This window comes from Pelodiscus sinensis, chromosome 1 (genome assembly GCF_049634645.1).
Source record: "Pelodiscus sinensis isolate JC-2024 chromosome 1, ASM4963464v1, whole genome shotgun sequence".
Lineage (NCBI taxonomy): Eukaryota > Metazoa > Chordata > Testudines > Trionychidae > Pelodiscus > Pelodiscus sinensis.
The window spans coordinates 19,417,448-19,437,716 of record NC_134711.1 but is presented as its reverse complement, the minus strand read 5'-3'; the positions used below and the strand labels follow the sequence as shown (position 1 = coordinate 19,437,716).

The 20,269-nt window shown below is 39.9% G+C and overlaps 1 protein-coding gene across 2 annotated transcripts in view; it reads right to left on the bottom strand.

Moving 5' to 3' along the window:
- Window positions 1–20,269, bottom strand: part of CACNA2D1 (calcium voltage-gated channel auxiliary subunit alpha2delta 1) — a 642,840-nt gene that overhangs the window by 56,322 nt on the left and 566,249 nt on the right. Inside the window, exons 17-21 of one of the 2 annotated variants that reach the window (XM_075926367.1) lie at window positions 17,763–17,837; window positions 16,033–16,107; window positions 10,781–10,837; window positions 6,138–6,209; window positions 4,593–4,664 (exon numbers count right to left, since the gene is read on the bottom strand). In XM_075926367.1, the coding sequence (XP_075782482.1) occupies window positions 4,593–4,664; window positions 6,138–6,209; window positions 10,781–10,837; window positions 16,033–16,107; window positions 17,763–17,837 (351 nt within the window). The remainder of the gene's footprint in view (window positions 1–4,592; window positions 4,665–6,137; window positions 6,210–10,780; window positions 10,838–16,032; window positions 16,108–17,762; window positions 17,838–20,269) is intronic. The other variant, XM_006117144.4, reaches the window with a different exon arrangement.

Here is a 20,269-nt window from a genome sequence, read left to right as displayed (position 1 = left end):
TTGTGGCTATACAGACTGCACATGTTCTCAAAATAAATAATGGTTGGACCTCCTTGGTCTGGCACCCTCAGAACCTGAGTGGTCCCAAACCTGAGAGTTTGCTGGACCAGGGGAGGTCAAAACTCCCCTGCTGGCCGTCAGCCCCACTGTGGGCTCCACTCCTGTCCAGCAGGGCTCATGGTCGTTGCCTTCCCCCCGCCCCCAACACCTCTCTGCCACTGGGGTTGTTCCTTCCTGCCAGGCCAAGGCTCCTGGCTGCAGCTTCCCAGCACCCCAGATGTCAGCCTGACTGGGGCTCCCCTGCAGCTGAACTAGCTTGCAGCTTCCTGGCTGCTACTGGCTCATCTGGTAGCTTCCAGGCTACCACTAGTTCCTACGCAGCAAGGTCTGGGCCCTTGCTTCCCCGCAGCTGCTGGCCCCACCGCTGGCCCCACTGCAGCCGACACACCAGCCTTCATGCTGCTGGGCTCCCAGTGGGCCCCATTCCCAGCTGCCCGGACTCTCCGGTCAGCAACATCTGTGGTCCTTGCTGGTCTCCAGGCATAGAAATCCAACTTATTAAGAAACGTAGGATGAAAAAGGACCTTGTGAAGTTGTGCAAATTTGAATACACGTATCTTAGCATTTTTAAGATGTTCTTTCCCAAATTTCAGCATGCATTCCTTCCCCCTATTTGTCTTATCTGTTCGCCATTTATCTTTTTAGTAAATACTGAAGCTAAAATGTCATTAAATAGTTCAGCCTTCTTGATGTTTTCCACTATTAACTCTTCTTCTGCACTAAGTAGAAGTCACACACTTTCCTTCACCTTTCACATGCTCAATGGTTTTAAAGGATGTCTGTATTTATTTAAAGAATGTCTTTGTATTGCCTTTTATGTCCCTTGCAAGGTGTAATTAATTTTGTGCCTTAGCCTTTGTGGGTGCATCTACACTGGAGCCTGAGTTGCGGGACCCATCACACTCACAGAATCCTACAGCTCAGGTTTCAATCTGAATACAGGCATCTACACTGCAATTTTACAGCTTTATAGCCCAGTCAACTAACTCAGACCACCCACAGGGAGGGTTAGCTCAGTGGTTTGAGCATTGGCCTGCTAAACCCAAGGTTGTGAGCTCAATCCTTGAGGGGACCACTTAGGGATCTGGGGCAAATACGTGAGGGATGGTACTTGGTCCTGCTGTGAGGGCAGGTAACTGGACTCAATGACCTCTCAAGGTTCCTTCCAGTTCCATGAGATAGGTATATCTCTATATATCATATTACAGGTTGTCCCTACATGCTAGTGCTATTTTTGTGTACTAATACTCAGCAATTTGTCCAGAATTCTACTTTTTGTAGGGTTCCTTTTTATTTTAAATTAATTAAAGTGCTCCTGATGGATCAAATAAAATTATAATAGAGTTTTGCACTCTGCCAGGGCTCTCATCTGTTATGGGTACCAAAAATATTAATGGAAAGTATGTGGACATTTTTACTATTATTAGTTACCTTGGACAGGTGTACAGGTAAAAAAAAACTTGGAAATATAAAACACATGCTTAATATTCAAGAAAAAGCCTGGATTGTGCATAACATTAGCGTTACTGTTGGAGATTAATTTTTCCTGTTATCGCGCCACACTAATAGGTGGAGTAAGTGCGGCCTTACAAGGGAGACTGATTTAAATATAGTCCTTGGAGCTATATTTCAAGACTTTATAGAAGGAAAACAAACATAAGAAGCTCATTTGAATCATTTTTTGGCCTTTTCTCATTTTATCAAATTGTCATCCTCATGAAAAAGCCTTGCATCTGTTCATATTGCATTGGTATTACAGAGACTTTGATTAGAAAAGAAAAGAAAAGAAAAGAAAAGAAAAGAAAAGAAAAGAAAAGAAAAGAAAAGAAAAGAAAAGAAAAGAAAAGAAAAGAAAAGAAAAGAAAAGAAAAGAAAAGAAAAAGGGGGTGAGACTGCTATGATTATGATCATAATTATATCATGTTATATGACTACACGCTTTACAGGCAAATGAAATATATGGGGCCTAACTCCTGTACTACATCAATGGAAGAGTGGGCTCAGGTTCAAAGCATCTACCATTTAAGTCAGAGACAATGTAAGATTTACTAAAACAAAAGGAAAAACTATGTAGCACTTTAAAGACTAACAAGATGGTTTAATAGGTGATGAGCTTTCGTGGGCCAGAAGAGGGTTTAAACCATCTTGTTAGTCTTTAAAGTGCTATTAAACCATCCTGTTAGTCTTTAAAGTACTACAGGCAGTCCCCGGGTTACGTACAAGATAGGGACTGTAGGTTTGTTCTTAAGTTGAATCTGTATGTAAGTCGGAACTGGCGTCCAGATTCAGCTGCTGCTGAAACTGATCAGTTTCAACAGCGGCTGAATCTGGACGCCAGTTCTGACTTACATACAGATTCAACTTAAGAACCCCAGGCATCCCCAAGTCAGCTGCTGCTGAAACTGATCAGCGGCTGATTCCAGGAAGCCCGGGGCAGGGGCTTCCTGTAGTCAGCCACTGGTCAGTTTCAGCAGCGGCTGACTTGGGGACGCCTGGGACAGAGCAGCTGGGGTGCTGCTGGGTTGGTCCAGTAGCGCCGCCGCTCCTCGGCGCTACTGGACCAACCCAGCAGCACCCGAGCTGCTCTGCCCCAGGTGTCCTGATTCAGCCGCTGCTGAAACTGATCAGCAGCAGCTGAATCAGGACTCCTGGGGCAGAGCAGCTGGGGTGCTGCCGGGTTGGTCCAGTAGCGCCAAGGAGCGGTGCTGCAGGACCAACCAGCAGCGCCCCACCTGCTCTACCACAGGCCCGGGGCTTTGCTCCACGTCTCCCTGGTCTGCTGGGGGGGGCACTAGCTGCGCCCCCCCCCAGCAGACCAGGGACACGGGGAGCAAAACCGCAGCGGTGGTGGGGTGCCGCGCCTCCCGGCTTTGCTCCAGGTGTCCCTGGTCTGCTGGAGACGGTCCCCAGCAGACCAGAGGCACCGGGAGCAAAGCGGCAGTGGCGGCGGAGTCCCGCGCCTCCCTGGCTTTGCCACAGCAAAGCCTCAGAGGCGCGGGACCCCTCCGCCTCCCCGGCTTTGCTCCAGGTGTCCCTGGTCTGCTGGAGACGGTCCCCAGCAGACCAGAGGCACCGGGAGCAAAGCGGCAGTGGCGGCGGAGTCCCGCGCCTCCCTGGCTTTGCCACAGCAAAGCCTCAGAGGCGCGGGACCCCTCCGCCTCCCCGGCTTTCTCCGGGTGTCCCTGGTCTGCTGGAGACGGTCCCCAGCAGACCAGGGGCACCCGGAGCAGCTTTCTCGCCCCAGAGGTCGAGGTGGCGGTCCCGCTGCCTCTGAGCTCCGGGGCGAGAAACCCTGGTTCGTAAGTGCGGATCCGACATAAGTCGGATCCGCGTAACTCGGGGACTGCCTGTACATGGTTTTTCCTTTTGTTTTAGCGAGAGCAAACAAACACGGCTACCTCTCTATTACTATCCAATGTAAGACTTAGAGATAGTAAAAATGAAGGCTGTTGGCTAGTGAAGGGCAGTAAGTTTTACAGCACACAAAAGCACACCGTTGTTGCTATCAATGTTGCATATAGATGAACTATTCTGTTTACTATTTTATAGTTTGTTTGTATTTATAAACAGAAATACAGTTTCATGTCCTTTTTGTTTGTTTGTTTATTTTTCCTATGTGACCTTTTGATCTCCCCTGATCTCTGGGGCCACAATTGCTCTAATCAGCTCTCTTCAGGCTGTTCTACTACTTACAATTGCCTGTAGTACCCCAAAGACCTCATCTAGCAGGAAGGATTCAACTGAGTGCAGACTTCTCAGTTCATTACTCCTCCCCCTGCACTGCTTTTTTAAGGGATGTGGCATAGATATATGACAAACTTACACCATCTATGGATTCCCCCTATTACTGGGGACTGCCAGCTCATCCAGCTTCAAGGGAATTTTATGTTACTGCAAAAGCTTGTCAGGGTTAGGGACCAAACTGTTTAGGTCCAACCTATTTGGAAAATAAAACTAACCTACCGAGACAGGTTGTTTAGAAGCCTATTTTATACCACAAACACATCAAGATCCAAATTATAATTAAATCCATACTATGGCTGTAACAGTATGGATGATTCATTTGCTTATTTTAACAAATCCTAATCTAGGAACTGTAAATTGTACAATCATTTCCCTCACCACCACAACTTTCTTCATATCCACTCCGGATATAATGCCTTACAAAGGAACATATTCCTATATTGTTTAAGACTTTTTCTAAGGGATTCATGTAAAGAAGTATGACAACTCTCTGCTAAACCCTTGACGACAGAATTCAGGGCCTTAGCAGCAGTTTATGACACACCAAAGAAACAGAGAAACCTTCCCCCCATTGTTTTAAGAAATGATTGCTTTCCCTTAGTACAAGCCAGGAAACTCTGCAGAGCTGAAGGGAGCAGGGGAGGAAATATTTGTGCAGGAAAATCCATGAGCCTATCTGGAAAAGTAGAATGTTAGGTTTTAAATACAAAAGACAATACAAAGTGGAGTTTCTTGATGTAATTTTGCAGTGTTTCCTGAAAGTAGGACAGCCTATATTCCATTCTTACCTCATCTTGAGACTTGACCAACGTTTTAAATGTCTTTTCCCCGCTTTCTCCGTCAATCATTTTTTTCCGAATCTATATATGAGGTGAAGAAAAATAAAATATGAATATTGGTGTTATATACAACGTGATTAAAATTTTCCAATATCCATTGCATCTTATGAGCAATACTATCACAGTAACACATTGACAAAAATAGCCCATAACAGCCTCTTTATCTTACCCCCATTAAAGAACACAATCCTGTCATTCAAATACTTGAGAACAGTCTTGTTGACACTAGGGAAAATCCACAAGACAGTAAGAATTGCTTGTGTGCAAGACTAGGTTCAGTGAGCATGAGTATTAATTCCTCTATTCTTTGCAAAGCCAGAATCCCCAGGGAAATCCACAGGAGTTTTGGATGCAGACTTAATATAGGTTGCCTAATAGTGGCAGAGCTGTATTAGTCTGTAACTGAAAAACAATTAAAAAATAGTGAATAATTTTGCCGCATCTTAGAGGCTAACAAAAAATTGTAGCTGGTATTATGGGCTTTCATGGGCACAACTCACTTCTTCAGATTCATGGAGTTAAGGGGTCCAGTTTCCAAATAAATAGTACAAAAAGAGAGGGGATTGGGGGGGCGGTTATATCAGAGGCTCATCTAACTGCACATCCACCAATGTGATCTAAGCCATCAAGTGACAGCAATGCCCCTCTGCCATGTATATTGGCCAAACTGGACAGTCTCTATGAGAAAGGATTAATGGACATAAATCAGATATTCAAAAGGTAACACAAAGAAATCTGTTGGGAATATTTTAACTTGCTTGGGCACTCATTAATGGATCTCAAAGTTACCGTATTATTGCAAGCCAATTGAAAAAAAAACAACAACTTGAAAGGGAGGCTGCAGAAATTAATTTCATTTACAAGTTTGATATCTGCAACAGGGATCTGAACAAAGACCTTGCGTGGATGGACTACTACATTCTACATCCTAATGACATAAAAAACCAAGCACTTAGTACCCACTGTAACAGCTTCATTTAGCATGGACACTCTAATTGACAAACTTTTCCCTTCTCGTCCCCCCCACCATTCCGTCTCTTTGTCTGATATTTATTCAGAAACTGGACCCCTTAACTCCATCCATCTGAAGAAGTGTGTTGTGCCCACGAAAGCTCATGAAAACTATTTTCATCATAGCTATTTGAAAGTCAGTTGTTATGTGCCATGGTTGTGCAAGAATGAATCTTTAACAAATCTTACCTAGCACTTGAGTTTATAATGATTATATAAGCTAGGCAAGTCCTATTTTGTTGGGGAGGATTGATTTGTTTGTTTGTTTTTGTTTTCAGGGCTTTAAGTTTGCTAAAGTTTGTGAAGATTTGCATATTTTAGTGTTTTAAACTTAGTTGTGTCATTATAATAATTTTGCATTAGTGCAATGGAGGGAAAACATTTTTGTTTGAATATTTTCTGTAGTTCAGTAGTATCCTTTAGAAATGTAATAAACAGAGCTATATCTCTCAAAGTAGGTACTACATTACAAGTCCATCTTACCTCAACTTTAATATCATTTTCTAGTTCAGCATCCAGAAAATCCAGGGTAACAGGCTCCTGAGATTTACGATTCTGAAGCACAAGATTTTAAACAATCAAGTAATAAACATCTCTCACTTGATATTATGAATAAGTTATTGGAAATCATTCAAAACCTCCCTTAGATAAAAATATAGACTGTTGAAATAGGATTACTTACCATACTATCCTTTAATCAGATGTAGCATTACGAATTGCTAGTACTACCTTTTCACTTAAAATAGATTTTAAAAGAGAGAGGCAATCAGATGAGTGATTACTGGTTAGGGTCTGTCACAGAGTGTTATGACTGATGGCTGCTTCCTCTGCTACTGGTATGTCACAGATTGTAAGCATAGTATCAGAAATCTAAGATAACCTGTCATACAAGGAATCACTCCTTATGTTTCCTGCCACCACAAAAGAGAGGGGAGACAATTAGCATGTAAGTTTTCTGAGTGACTAGTAATATGTAACACCTGCACTCTACCACGATGAAACTTACAGCACACTGCAGATTTGTGGCAATGGCACGAGATGATTGCCAATAGAGATGAAAGGGGTAGCAAGTGCAAGAGAAAGGAATTACAACAGGATAAGGTCAGATGAAAAGAACCTCTTATGGAAATGTGTTATAGAACATTCACTTGCCTCTTAAACAAAAAGTCTGATATCATGTGTAACAAATGAAGTTCTGATAAAACAAGATAGCACACATCTAAAAACATCTAAAATTAATCACATGACTAGAATCACTGATTTCAATGTTCTTCAGCACCTTACTGAACCAGGATCTAACTCATCAAAAGAACTAAAATAGAAACTGTTGTGACCTGCAGAAACATGTCTTCCATATTTCATATTCTGTTTGCTACCTCAATAGCTGTGCATACATGTTCTTTAGAATGGAAGGTCACTACGTTGCACTGAGACCCTGTGCATCAGCAGCACTTAGCAAGTTTTCCACTGGAGTTATTTTACACACAATAGACAAAAGTAAGGGAATACCTAAAGGACTTGTTTGTGCAGAGTGGATTCTGACAGAATCTCAGACACACTGTAGCCAATGTGCTTCACATATGTGATTTACAGACCATATAAGTAACTTCAATCTAAATGAGACTCAGTATGGGTTTTATTGTTGTTTCGTTTTGTTTTCTTGCTGAGTATCCGACAGCCTCAATCTCTAATGCAAAACACCCCTATGAGATAAGGAAGTAGTTATTCCCATTCCACAGATAGAAACGGAGGTATTGAGAGGCCAAGAGGAAGCCTAAAGAGGAAGTCTTTGGAAAAACAGAAAATTAAAACCAACTCTGCCAAGTCCCAGTCTACTATTCTAACCACTAGATCATCCTTGATGCACATATCAGAAGCTAAGAATGAGTATATGTTTGCTGGATTAAGGCTCTGTGTAGGATTTTTAATGCACAGAGTCAGTGAATTTGGCAGAACAAATCAAAGGCCACTAATAGCTATAATTTTATAACCATCTGTTTCTAACTATTCCTAGTCCTGAAGTAAAAGCTCCTAACAAATCCTGGTTATTCAGTAGTTATGTAAGGCACATATGTAGTTCAGTCTTTTAAGGGAAATAATTATGGGGCATAGTTTTAAACCCTGTGAACATGATACTATGGGACGGACATAGTACAGAAGAGAAAACAGGCCCTCAATGTATTTTATTTTTATTTTCTGGAAAATAATTTGCTTTGGGTAAATGGGACATAAAATGAAGATTTAAGATATCACTTTTATCCATCACTGTACTAGCATTCCCTGTGATGTAATTAGCTAAGAAAAATGTATTATTTCTTGACATAGTCTAAGCTCCATTTGACTAGCTAGTTAAATCAAGGGGATCTTCCAGATGTCATGGGATCAACTGCTGTAAATAATAAATCTAAATGTCTTTCAAAGCAGTGGTTATATTCTTTTTTTGTTCTAACAAACGAAAGTTCTCAAGATGTATCCCTCACATTTTGAAAGATGTATCCCTCAGATTTTGAGAGTAGAAAATCATGTCCTGTATGTCTTGTTAGGAAATGAACTCATCTAAATGATTTTGGAGTACTGGGGATGGTGATTTGCTGATTGTGCTACAATGATACAAGTGCTTTAGTGCAATATAATTCACATGGGTATAAAAGATTGTAAGATCAGTCTCTAACATTCTAGAGAAATGAAGATGCAAATTATTGGATGGATGGATGTTTTTCATTCTCTCCATAAATAAGGGTTATTCTCTTGGAAGACAATCAGATTTTTATATTTGAAAGCATACGTTGGACAGGGTTGAACAAAGCACTCTAAGGTAAATACTGCCAATTAACCACTAAAGGTGTATTTATAACTGCACAGAATCATCTGATCTTTTTAATCTAGAACATATATAATTAATCAGCTTGAATGCAAAATCAATGAAATACATATCACAATTCATTACAATTTTATCTTTTGCTATTCATCAACTTTTTCCAACAAAATCACACTCAATAACACATAGCAAAAGGCTAAAATGTAAAAGCAAATAAAAGTATGTTCTTACATGCAATGGATAATGAACAGCATGATCAAACCCAAACAGCATGCATGAAGGCATTGCCATGGCAGAAGTGGCATTTTGAAGTTTGTATCCCATTCCAATACACAAAGGGAAAGAAAAGAAAAGAAAATGGTAAAAGAAAGCCATCACATCAAATTAACGGAAACTGTATCAAATGATAACCTGGGCTAGTCTTAGTTAAGGAGTCCCAGAGGTTAGGTGACTGATTTAAAACACAAAGAAACAGTGAAATTCATGCAACAAAAATATGCACTAAATGCATCTTGCTGTTTGCTTTAGGGTCTCAAATTACTTGATTCATTTGCACTTTATTCTAGCATATTTATGAAATACAAATTATCCATATCTTACAGATAAGAAAACTGAAGTGAGTGAACATTAGATCCCGAAACTCACCAAAGTCACAAAGGAAATGTGTAGTAGAGATTGGAATAGATATGTTAACTCCTAGTCCAATAGTTTAACCATAAAAACCATCTTTTCTCCCTCTGTGGGTTTTTTTCTCTCCTGAAAAACTTGTTTATTTCTCAGGTATTTGGACTCCATAACAATTCCCTTCCTCTAGGTTGTCATTTGTTTAATCTATTTAATGATTTATTTATGTAATGAAGAAGAAACAAACCTTCTGTTAAGTTTGTTCTTCTGTTTACCTATTCAAACATGCACACAACCATACTGTATAAGAACTACAACACTACAGCACAACTCAACTAAATTAAACAGAAGTACAGCAGCAGAAATGAAGCACACAAACAAGGTTAGTGCAAATCTACTTTCAGCCTGAGCAAAGAAAAGGATGTGTTATTATTGTAAGAAAGAAAGAAAGAAAGAAAGAAAGAAAGAAAGAAAGAAAGAAAGAAAGAAAGAAAGAAAGAAAGAAAGAAAGAAAGAAAGAAAGAAAGAAAGAAAGAAAGAAAGAAAGAAAGAAAGAAAGAAAGAAAAGAAAAGAAAAGAAAAGAAAAGAAAAGAAAAGAAAAGAAAAGAAAAAAGAACTGGTGCAGCAACATAAAAATACGTTGTTTCCACATCAGCACTTTGTGCTTTGAAAGGATTTTGGGAGCAGGCCTTGAATATTCTCAAAATATGGCAGTCTCTCTTCCTTACTTTGAATTACAACAGTCTAGGTTTTAACCTGTCCATGAAAGGGTAAAACCTGGAGATGTGGACTGTCAGATTCTGTCAGATACATTAAGCTAATACAGGATCAGGCTAAGTTTGGAATCATGGATAAAATCATAGCCCTAAGTGAATAAATGGGAATTGTCAGTGACTTCAATGGAGCTAGGATTACACATTGTTTCAGTGCTAGTTAATTAACCTTTGTCTTCTTTTCATAAGCTGCTAACTTCACATATATATTCCCACATGTGTAGGATAATGACATTTTATATTGTATTCAATTCTTTGGCTCACTATTTATATAGTTAAACCATTCTTTTTTATATTTCAGTTTTCAATAAGTGTTTTGTATGCAATGGACTTTTATACTTTTTGAAACTGCATCACGTCACTTATTTCCTTTCATCAGCTTAATATGACTGCTTCTAACCATAGATGTGGTTATGTTGATTGATCAGCGACACCTGCTCCGAGTGACAGATTACATATGCACCACATTTTGACTTCCACGTAGAAAGCTACACAAATCACCAAAATTCCACAAGGGTGTTGTTATACACCACACACGGTGCAGTAAGACTTGGCAATAATTTCACAAACAATCTTCCCCGGACTTTCAGGGTTATGAAAACAAACTTAGCACAAGTAGTCTCTTATTTTTTTTCAAACTGCAAATTCATTTCCAAGTCGGAAGAACGTTTACAGCACAGCTCTAATTAGCAGCTATTAGTAATGCATCATAATTTAAATGAACATCTACAGATACCTTCAATAATCATTTAACAAAGAAGAATGCAAGTCTCATGCTTTGGAAGCTGTTTGTCAAAGTAAACAGTTCCCCAGTTAGGGTCTTCCTACTAAGCAGGGCAGAAGCTTTCCAAATCTTATCTCCAGCTCTATGCATTTTAACGCACTAATGATCACCTCCATCCACAGTTACCTGGATACTGGGTCTCCTTTTTCTCACATTAACTTTTGGTATGCCCACACCAATATGCTGAAGTAATAGAAAAGCAGTAATTTATACCTTCACACCATTAACATGCAGTTAATTATGTATTATCTATACTCAGCCCTCAAGATCTACTCTTCTCGAATGGGCATTTTCCTGAAATAATAAGACTAAGCTCATTTTGGTAAAGTAGTTTCAGAGTTCTCTGTTAGGGTACGTCTAAACTACACCCCTCTGTCAGCAGAGGGATGTAAATTAGATGTATTGAAAGTGCAAATGAAGCTAGGATTTAAATATCCCATGCTTCATTTGCATAACAGGGGCCACCGCTTTTTTTCGAAGGAGTACAGGATCTTTTGAAACGGGGCATTTCTGTCGAAAATATCCCATCTAAACTGCTGGGTTTTTTTCGAAAAGCCCCATTTCGAAAAAAAAGGGGTGGCTGCCATTATGCAAATGAAGCACAGGATATTTAAATCCCGGCTTCCTTTGCACTTTTGATACATCTGATTTACATCCCTCTGCCAACAGAGGGGTGTAGTTTAGATGTACCCTTAGTGTCACGTGTTACAAGCTGGGCAAACAAACAAACCATGGTAAACCAAGTTAATTAAATTCAAAGAGAGCTCTACATGTACATAATAGGTACATTTTGCCAGAGTTTTAGTAGACCACAGGAAAAAAAATTCCTTTCACACATCATATTTGCTCCTAACCCTAACAAACCACCTAGCCTTCTGTTTTACTTTTAAAAACAAAACAAACATATATATATATATGATGAAGTGCCTAAAGTACGTAGGACCTTTCTCTAAGTCCACTATAGTCAACGGGAGCATTAATCATGAAGGGTCTGGGTCAGATAAAAGGATATTGATATCAGTTGTAGAATGAGGGGATTATTTATTGTCTATTCCTGAATTTGTATCCTATTAAGACTGAATATGTTGAGACACATTTATTCTAGTGTAACTCCATTGACTTCCATGATTAGATCTAATTCTTGGGATAATTGATTCTTGCTTGTGACAATATATATATATATTTGACAAACTGTAAATTACTATTTAGAAACTGATATAACTCATTTAAAAAAATCATGTATGTGAGATTAAAAGTGAATTTATATTTTGTTAAAAATATGATTTTGTAGATTGTGTAACATAAATGATGGTGTTTTCTCAAGAAAGTCAGAACAACCACCTCACAAGTTCATAGTGAAGAGCGGGGTTTTTGGTTTGTGCATTGTAACCATAAGACAATATTCCAAAATGTTAATTATGCTGAACAAGTTTTGATTTTAGATAACAGATTTTAGGAAGGAAAGAAAAGGCATTGTGAGAAGAAGGAACTAATGACACTTTAGTGCACTCTCACCTCTTCAAAGGCAAATGCGTAGCTATGTTTTGGTATACAGCTATTGAACAATTTCTGGTAAAGAGGGTTAACATGTTGTTGGTTAGTATATTAAGTTCAATCAAAAATTTCAACTAAAAATTAATCTAGTGTGTTAAGAGACAATTAGAAGTTCTATACCAGCTGTCTTTGTAGTGTACCTTAGTTTGAGAAGGCAGTTCTTGTATCAGTTTGAATTGCATGCACCACACCAAACAAACTGGCAGTGATAAAGTCTAATCTGTATTACTGTTAATAAATAATAATAATAATACACAGATGGAAGCATTCTTAGTACTCAGTTTGCACATTCATAACAACATAATATATCATATATAAAACTATAAATATTGTAGAACATTCTGAAACAACCACTGAAGTAGTACTTGAGGGATATCTCTAGTCATCTTTACTGCACTAATTAACCCTCTTTAATTAAACAAAATCCATACTCTGACTATTTGGAACTGAAGAATATTTTGAAAATGAATCCATATTTGAAAATGAATGGGATTTTCCAAGAAAACCAGTCTTACAGTCATGAGATTAGGTGAGCTTTGGTGAATATGATATTACAGGTTGGACCTCCCTGGTCCAGCACCCTCGGGACCTGACTGGTCCTGGATAAGGGATTTTGCTGGACCAGGGGAGGTCATATCTGGTCCCTCTACTACCGCTCCTCCCAGCTCTGGACCGGCTGCCGGCCTCCTGGTTGGCTCCTCTCCCTATTCCATTCCCACCATTAGCTCTGTTGCCCTGACAGTTCCCCCGCCCCTTCCCTGCTAAGCTGGGCAGACCAGATCCAGCCCAGCTTCCTGTGCGCAGGGCTTCTGGCCTCACTGGGTAACCTTGCTGTAGCACGCTGGGCTCCTGGGCTCACCAGGCAGCCCTGCTGGATTGGACCTAGCGGTCCAGCTATGGGGAACTGAGTAGTCCAGCTGTAGAGGAGATCAGCCACCAGCCATCTACCAGGACTCTCTGGTCCTGGAACATCCACTGGTACTGCTGGACCATGAATGTTGCCGAAGCAGGGAGTCCTGTCTACAGAGGTTCAACCTATATTTAAAAAGGTAGGTCAATAAATTAAAGTTCTGGAACAGCAACAAAAATGTTGGTTGTATAATACATCATGATTGTTTACTTTTTTATACTTGCTAAGTCCCTTCTTAAGAACTATTTCATTTACCCTATCATTTCATCAGGAGGCATGTATACAAGAGCCTGACCTCATTTGGAGAATTTTGAAGTTTGCACCTTCATTAAAAAATAGTCTAATTTTGCAGAGTGCTGACTGACATCAGTAAAAGGAGACATCAGTGGGAGAGAGGAGTGCTCAGTAGCTAGCAAGACTGGCATCCAAATAGGACAATGCATTGCATATTTTTTTTCTCTTTAACAAAGAGCTCATACAAGATAGGAAATGGCAGACACCTGCCTCAACCCTTTTGTTGTTAGGATACCTCTAATAACCTCTAATGAAAACAAAATCATCCAGTAATTGTGCAATTAATACATGTCATCAGTGAACTGCTATTTCTTTGAGAACTATTCAACATGCTAATTTATCAAATGAAAGGTGACTAAGGGAGTCCTTTACGCTTCATCAAAGGCCTAATGCATGTATCCATTAAGCTGAAGTGCATGTAAATTATTAAACCAACTTTCCCTTTTCTTTTTACACAGGAATTTTCATACTAAGTCCAATTTGTAAACCAGAAAATATAGACAAAAAGCAATAGTTTTATAAATCTATTTTATTTTATCAGACATTTCTATTTCTTTCCCTTTGCTCTCATTAGAGATCATTATGTTTAACTTATGATCTTTCCTTCCATGCTCAATTCCCCTTTCTGTTAGATCTGGTAAGTAATTTAAAATTTGTTGTTAATTACACCACATAAAAAATTCTCAGATGACAAGTTTAGAGTGATGATTACCTTGCAAGATAAAATGCACCACTGAAAATCTCAGATAAGATTATCACATATCCTTGGTACCCTCCAGAGTAGATAAATAGTTGGAAAAAGTTTAAAGGGGGTTTTAGAGCCATGGCTCTATCTGTAATGGGACTGCACTGGTGCAGGTACTGAGGAAGACAGCTGTAAGGCAGACTTCCAAGGATGACCTTCCAACCCCTGATATAGCTGATATCACAGGATGGAAGGGGTATATTGAGGCCAAGGCTGCTCTGTTTCCAAGCAATCCTATAGCTTGTAGGTAGCTGGAGGGGCTTCCCCAGGGTTAAATTATGCAGTCAGTTAAGGAGAGGCCTAGATGCACTTTAGCTCCCATTTCTCCCTCCACTAAGAATCTCACCCATATATGTAAACATCAATTGTCCTAACAAAGTTAATAGCAATTTTAATATTAAATCTAAAAATCTAATTTGCTTTTCACTATTTATCCTGGTTGATTTTCCCCCTTGCTTTTTATACATTTCTCTGAGCCTGGACTGTTCATTTTTACATTTCTTTAATTTCTATTTAATTTGACTTGCAATCAGGGATGTCAATTGACCTGTGCTAATGCCTACGATTAACTCAGGACAGAATTAATACGTTAATTTTTTTAATGTGTTAATCGCAGGCATTAATGCTGCGTTGCCCCTTTGAAGTGCCACTCTGGTGCTTCAAAGGGGCAGCACAAGTGGAGTCAGGGATCAGCTGATCCCAGGCTCCATGCAGTGCTGGCCTGTTGAAATGCTGCTGTGGCGTTTCAAAGGGGTGGCGCACGCGATTACATTTTTAAATCACGAAATTAATCGCGATTAAATTTTTTAATCGCTTGACAGCCCTACTTGCAATTTTGGGTGTAGTAGCGCAATGTTGTAGTGTGTTTATTGCAGACGGTGGGAGGAATATTTACTGAAAAAATGTTTCCAGTGAAAAATAATATAAAACTCACTGAAATATTCTTATTGGATTAGGACACCTGGCTTTGCTCTTTAAAACAGAAGAGAATATTGACTAAGATGGAGCAAAATCTTGTTAAAACACAAATTAAAGATGTAATCCAACAAATATACCATATAATTTTGCTCATGTGAAAAGTCTGATTACAATCTGTGAGGCTACTTAATGAGTAAAGCTGTGGAACACACAAATATTTGCAGGATCAGGGTCATAATTAGCAGAGATGAGCACAAATCAAAACCTTTGATCTGAACATCTCCAAACTTTGAGAAAATGTACATCCTGATTAGATCTAAAGCTAAATCTAAATTCCACATAGCTGGATTATCGCTCTATCCCAAACCCCTTTGGACAAATTTTCCATCAGATCTCAACCCTAGTAATTAGTAAAAATGCAAGAAAAAAAAAGAAACAAAGTTATTGCTTTTTGTGTCTGATTTATAAGTTTGAAAGCTCTTTTCAGTATGAAAGTTCCTCTTCAATCTAAATCTACAGTAGCTCCCAAAGAATAAAAATAACAAACTAAACACTGTCAGAAATAAACTCTTAAGGATTCCATTTCTGAGCCTCTAATTCATGAGGGTCACTTTGGGACAATCCTGCTCCCCTGAAAAAAAAAGATAACCTTCAGAATCACAGTTAGCTGCTGTTATCACAAGCTATTTATCATTATATTATTAAAGTAACAAATGACATACTTGACAATAATGATGTAAGAGTGGAATCTTTAATTTTCTTTTTACATCAAAGGCCAAATCCCCGCAAAATCACTGAGTGCGGGCTCTATCAACTAAAGTGAGTTTTGGATCAAATCTCAAATAGGTATATTCACCATTGAGGTGTAGCACTTTAATCAGCAAATACAGTGTGCTTCTTTAATGTCAAATAAGAATCCCAGAGCTACAATGACACAAAATAGAAGATTTTTCATACCTTTGGTTGAAGATCTGGATGAAGTAACACATAACCATTGGGGTCAATTGCAAAATAGTAACCATTTGGGCACAGCTGAAAGAAGAAAAAAAGATTTGTACTGTTAATTAGGCTTAGTTGAATGAAAAAGGTTTAGTTATGGTTTTCTAATAATATTCAGAATGTGAAAAATATACAGCTTATGGCAAAGCTGACATACATTAAGATGGTGGTGATAATCTGACATCAAACTCACCTAATATAGGAAAGATTTTTAAATTTTATTTCCATGGCTTTTATTTTCAACAATGTTAATATAAATTAATTACTTAAATATTTGCTCTGCATATGGGATATAAATGATACCTGCTAACATGATGCAAACTAATATGCAAGGTGAAGAAAAGTGTATTAAGTTAATAAAGAAGATACACTGTGTACAGTGCAATAAAAAGACTACCTAGACCAGGGGTGGGCAATAATTTTTGATGGGGAGCCATTCGAAGATTTTGGAAAGTGGTCGAGGGCCACATTCTTCCATGTTATTAATAGAGGAGGTGAGGGGTCTGGGATGGAAGTTGGGTGCAGAAGGGAGCTTAGGGTAAGGGACTGGGGTACAGGAGGGAGAGTGGGGTCTGGGAGGGAGTTTGGGTGAAGGAGGCAGTTGTGATCCAGGGCAGGGGATGGTGGTGCAGGGTTTTGGAATGTGAATTAGGGCAGGAGGGGGTTGTGACCTAGGGAAGTGGACTAGGGTACAGGGGTTTGGTTTGTGACCTAGGGGAGAGGACTGGGGTGCAGGAGTTTGGGTTATAACCTAGGGTAGGAGGGGATTGTGATCTGGGGCAGGGGATTGGGATGCCAGATCTGGGAGGAGGCATGGGTGCAGGAGGGGGCAGAGGGTTTGGGTATGTTGAGTGGGGGTGGAGGTAGAGGGTATGGGAAGATAAGGTTTGGGGTTCCAGAGCCAGGCTCTTGCCAGGAGACTTACCAGCCAGCAGCCCAACCAGCCTGTCTGCCTGCAGAGCTAAATGTTTGCAGAGTTTAAAAAGTTTCTCAGTCTGCCTGCCTGCCCAGGCTGTATGGCCATGTGCTTGTGTGAATTACTGAGCAGGAGGGCAGGGGGCATGGTGATTTGTGTGCTGCCTGTTATTCAAACAGGCAGCTCCTATTGGCCAGTTTCTGGCCAGAAGCCAGCCAATGGATTTGTGCTGGGGGCGTGAGATATACTTTAAGCTTTCCCCTTCCCCCACCAGGCTTACTGTTTTTAAAGAGAAATGATCCCACAGATGCTATTCTGAGTGATGTGTTGGGCTGTAAGGCAAACAAGTAAGTCTGCCTGAGGCTTCCCGCTTAGTCCGTGGGCCGGATCTGGGGCTTGGTGGGGCAGATCAGGCCTGTGGGCCATATTTTGCCCAGGTGTGACCTAGATCAAACGTGTGGATGACAGCATTCATGTGGCTACCCTAGATTATGAAATGATCTAAGATCTGCTAATTTTAAGGCTCATGAAACACAAGCATATTGTGCAATTGAGTTCCATCCTGATGACCATCTTGTAGAGCAGCTGATACTGTCTATAGAAGAAGTAATCACCCTCTAAAGCATTCAGAGAAAAAGAGAGCATAGGTTATAGGAAATCTGGTGATCTTCTGACTCCCATCTAGTGCGCAGTTATATGGCCTGTGAAAGTGCATGCAAAGAATTCATGCATGAAAGAAAATAGCCAATACCACCAAAAGAGGGCAACTTACTGTAAACCGTGGTGTCAGTTTTTTTATGTCCTCAAGAGAGACATCAACTCCCATAACTCCAAGAATCAGCTGGTTCTGGAGCAAGATTAGGAAAAGTTAGTGTCTGTTTTTAACAGGGTGACAATACACATGAAAACATGCAGCAGCTGAATCTTAATTTTGCTTTTATCTTCTTTATTTTTAATGACAGGTACTACTTACAACTTTTTTGAGTGATACACAGAAAGAGAGATTAGCACTCATAAGAGCTTGAGTACTGGACAGGAAGAAGAAAGCAGCTGCATGGATTTTAAGGACTTTACTCCACACTAGCCAAAAAATGGAATAATATTAACACCAGGCTCAGTGTAAAATATTCTAGAAGGCAAATAAAAAGCAGATGCAGAGATCGAAGTAAAGACACCAGGGGCCAATATAAAAAAAAATTGTACTTTCATGAATGAGTAAAAATTTCAAAAAACAATAGAAGAATAAAAACTATGGGATATCTCCATTAAAGTCATTAATGCAAATATGGCCCATCCAATTTTTATGACTTAAATGACATAGTAACCACATATAAACGCTACATAAACTTTCTCCCATATTTTGGAAATTTACACTGTATATTATCTGTTAAATCTTATCTCAAGTTTTTCATTCTTTTTAAGGAGAGTACAAGTTAAATATTTTTTGGTGTATGGATCATATCTTCTCATGTGTGTGTATACACTATGCAGTATTATGAGGTCTTGGTTCTGATGGGGGCTACTGGGTATTTCAGCCAAGATTTTGAAATCCTACTTGTGATTTTGAGTTCTCTGAGGTCTCCAAAAGAAATCCGATTTTCAGAATATTCCAGGCACACACAACTCAGAGTCTCAGGCCAGACATTCAAAAATTGACTTGTGCAAAAGCAGTGCATACTTTTGACTACACGGTAATGATCAAAAAACACCATGGTATTCAGCATAGACATCAAAGCCTAAACATACTGTTTACCACCAAGCAAGGGAATGTAAGAACGTCATGTGCAGGTGTCCCCACTCCATATTGGAAAAAAAAGGAGTTCTGTTATTCCATAGTATCATTTCAACCCATTCCAACATGGATGTCATGGAGGGCACTTGAGCATTTGGAATACATATTAGGGGAGATAGCAGAGCTGTGGCGCTCTTACCTTTGGAATGTACATTGTCCCCTTCACCAACCCTAAGGGGATTAATTCAGAAATGACACAGCCCAGAGCTGTTTTACTTTCCTGAAAGAGCCCTTCTGAGTTCAGGAACCCTTACTGAGTGAGGATCACATTACTTTTCAAACAGATCCAGTGGGATCTGAGGGTACATCTACACTAGCCCCCTAGGTTCAAACTAGGGAGGCTAATGAGAGTGACCAAAATTGCTAATGATTAGCATATTCCTGGCCGGTCACCATTAGCATATTCTGGCTTGATTAGCATATTCCTGGCCGGTCACCATTTTGGAAACTGGCTAGCCTGAAGTAACTGCCCGCGTCTATACACGGCAGAAAAGCAGAATTCCGAGATAAACCCCTTAGTTCGAATTAACTGCTTTAACAATTAATTCGAACTAAGGGGTTTATCTTGGAATTCCGCTTCTCTGCTGCGTGTAGATGTGGGCAGTTACTTCGGGCTAGTCAGTTTCCAAAATGGCGACCGGCCAGGAATATGCTAATCAAGCGCAGGATATTTAAATCCCACACTTCATTAGCAATTTTGGTCGCCCTCATTAGCCTCCCTAGTTCGAACTAGGGGGCTAGTGCAGACGTACCCTGAACGAAGTATGGCACTATTTCATGACTAAAACCTGGAAGATTGATGCCACCACAATCAATCTTCTGAAGTTTGATTTAGTTCAGGGCTACTCAACTTTGGAAGCCCCAGGGGCCACAATGATACTTACAGCACATGCCAAGGGCCACAACTTAAATGTGATTGCATATACATGCAAGTACATATGCAAATAGCTTCCTTCACACTGACGGGCATGAATACAAAGATTAAGGCAAGACAACACACAGGCCCCATTTAAGTCAGTTCTGCTGATGTTAATAAAATGCAATATTTACCTGATTTCTACCCATATGATAGCACTTTTAATGAGCAATGACAGTCCAGGAATTTAACTACTAAAACGCATATCAATGGAAGACCATTATATTGATTACTTTTTTGTTTTGGCTCCCACCCGCAGGCCATGTGTTGAGCTCCGTGTAACCCAAACGACATTACGGCTGCAGGCCGCATGTGGCCCAGGGGCCGCATGTTCAGTAGCTCTGATTTAGTGACTCTAGTTAAGACTCACTACATAGAACTGAGAGGGTGCCCCCATTAGCATCCGTTACTCCTGCTTCTACAAGGCGTAAGGTAAATCAACGGGAGTATTTGCTCCCATTGGCCTCCTGCTGTGGGGATGGCAGGGAAACTTGAAACAAGGCACGTCAACTCCAGCTATGTAATTAATGTAGTTGGAGTTGCATATCTTGATTTGAGGTTTCCGTTCAGT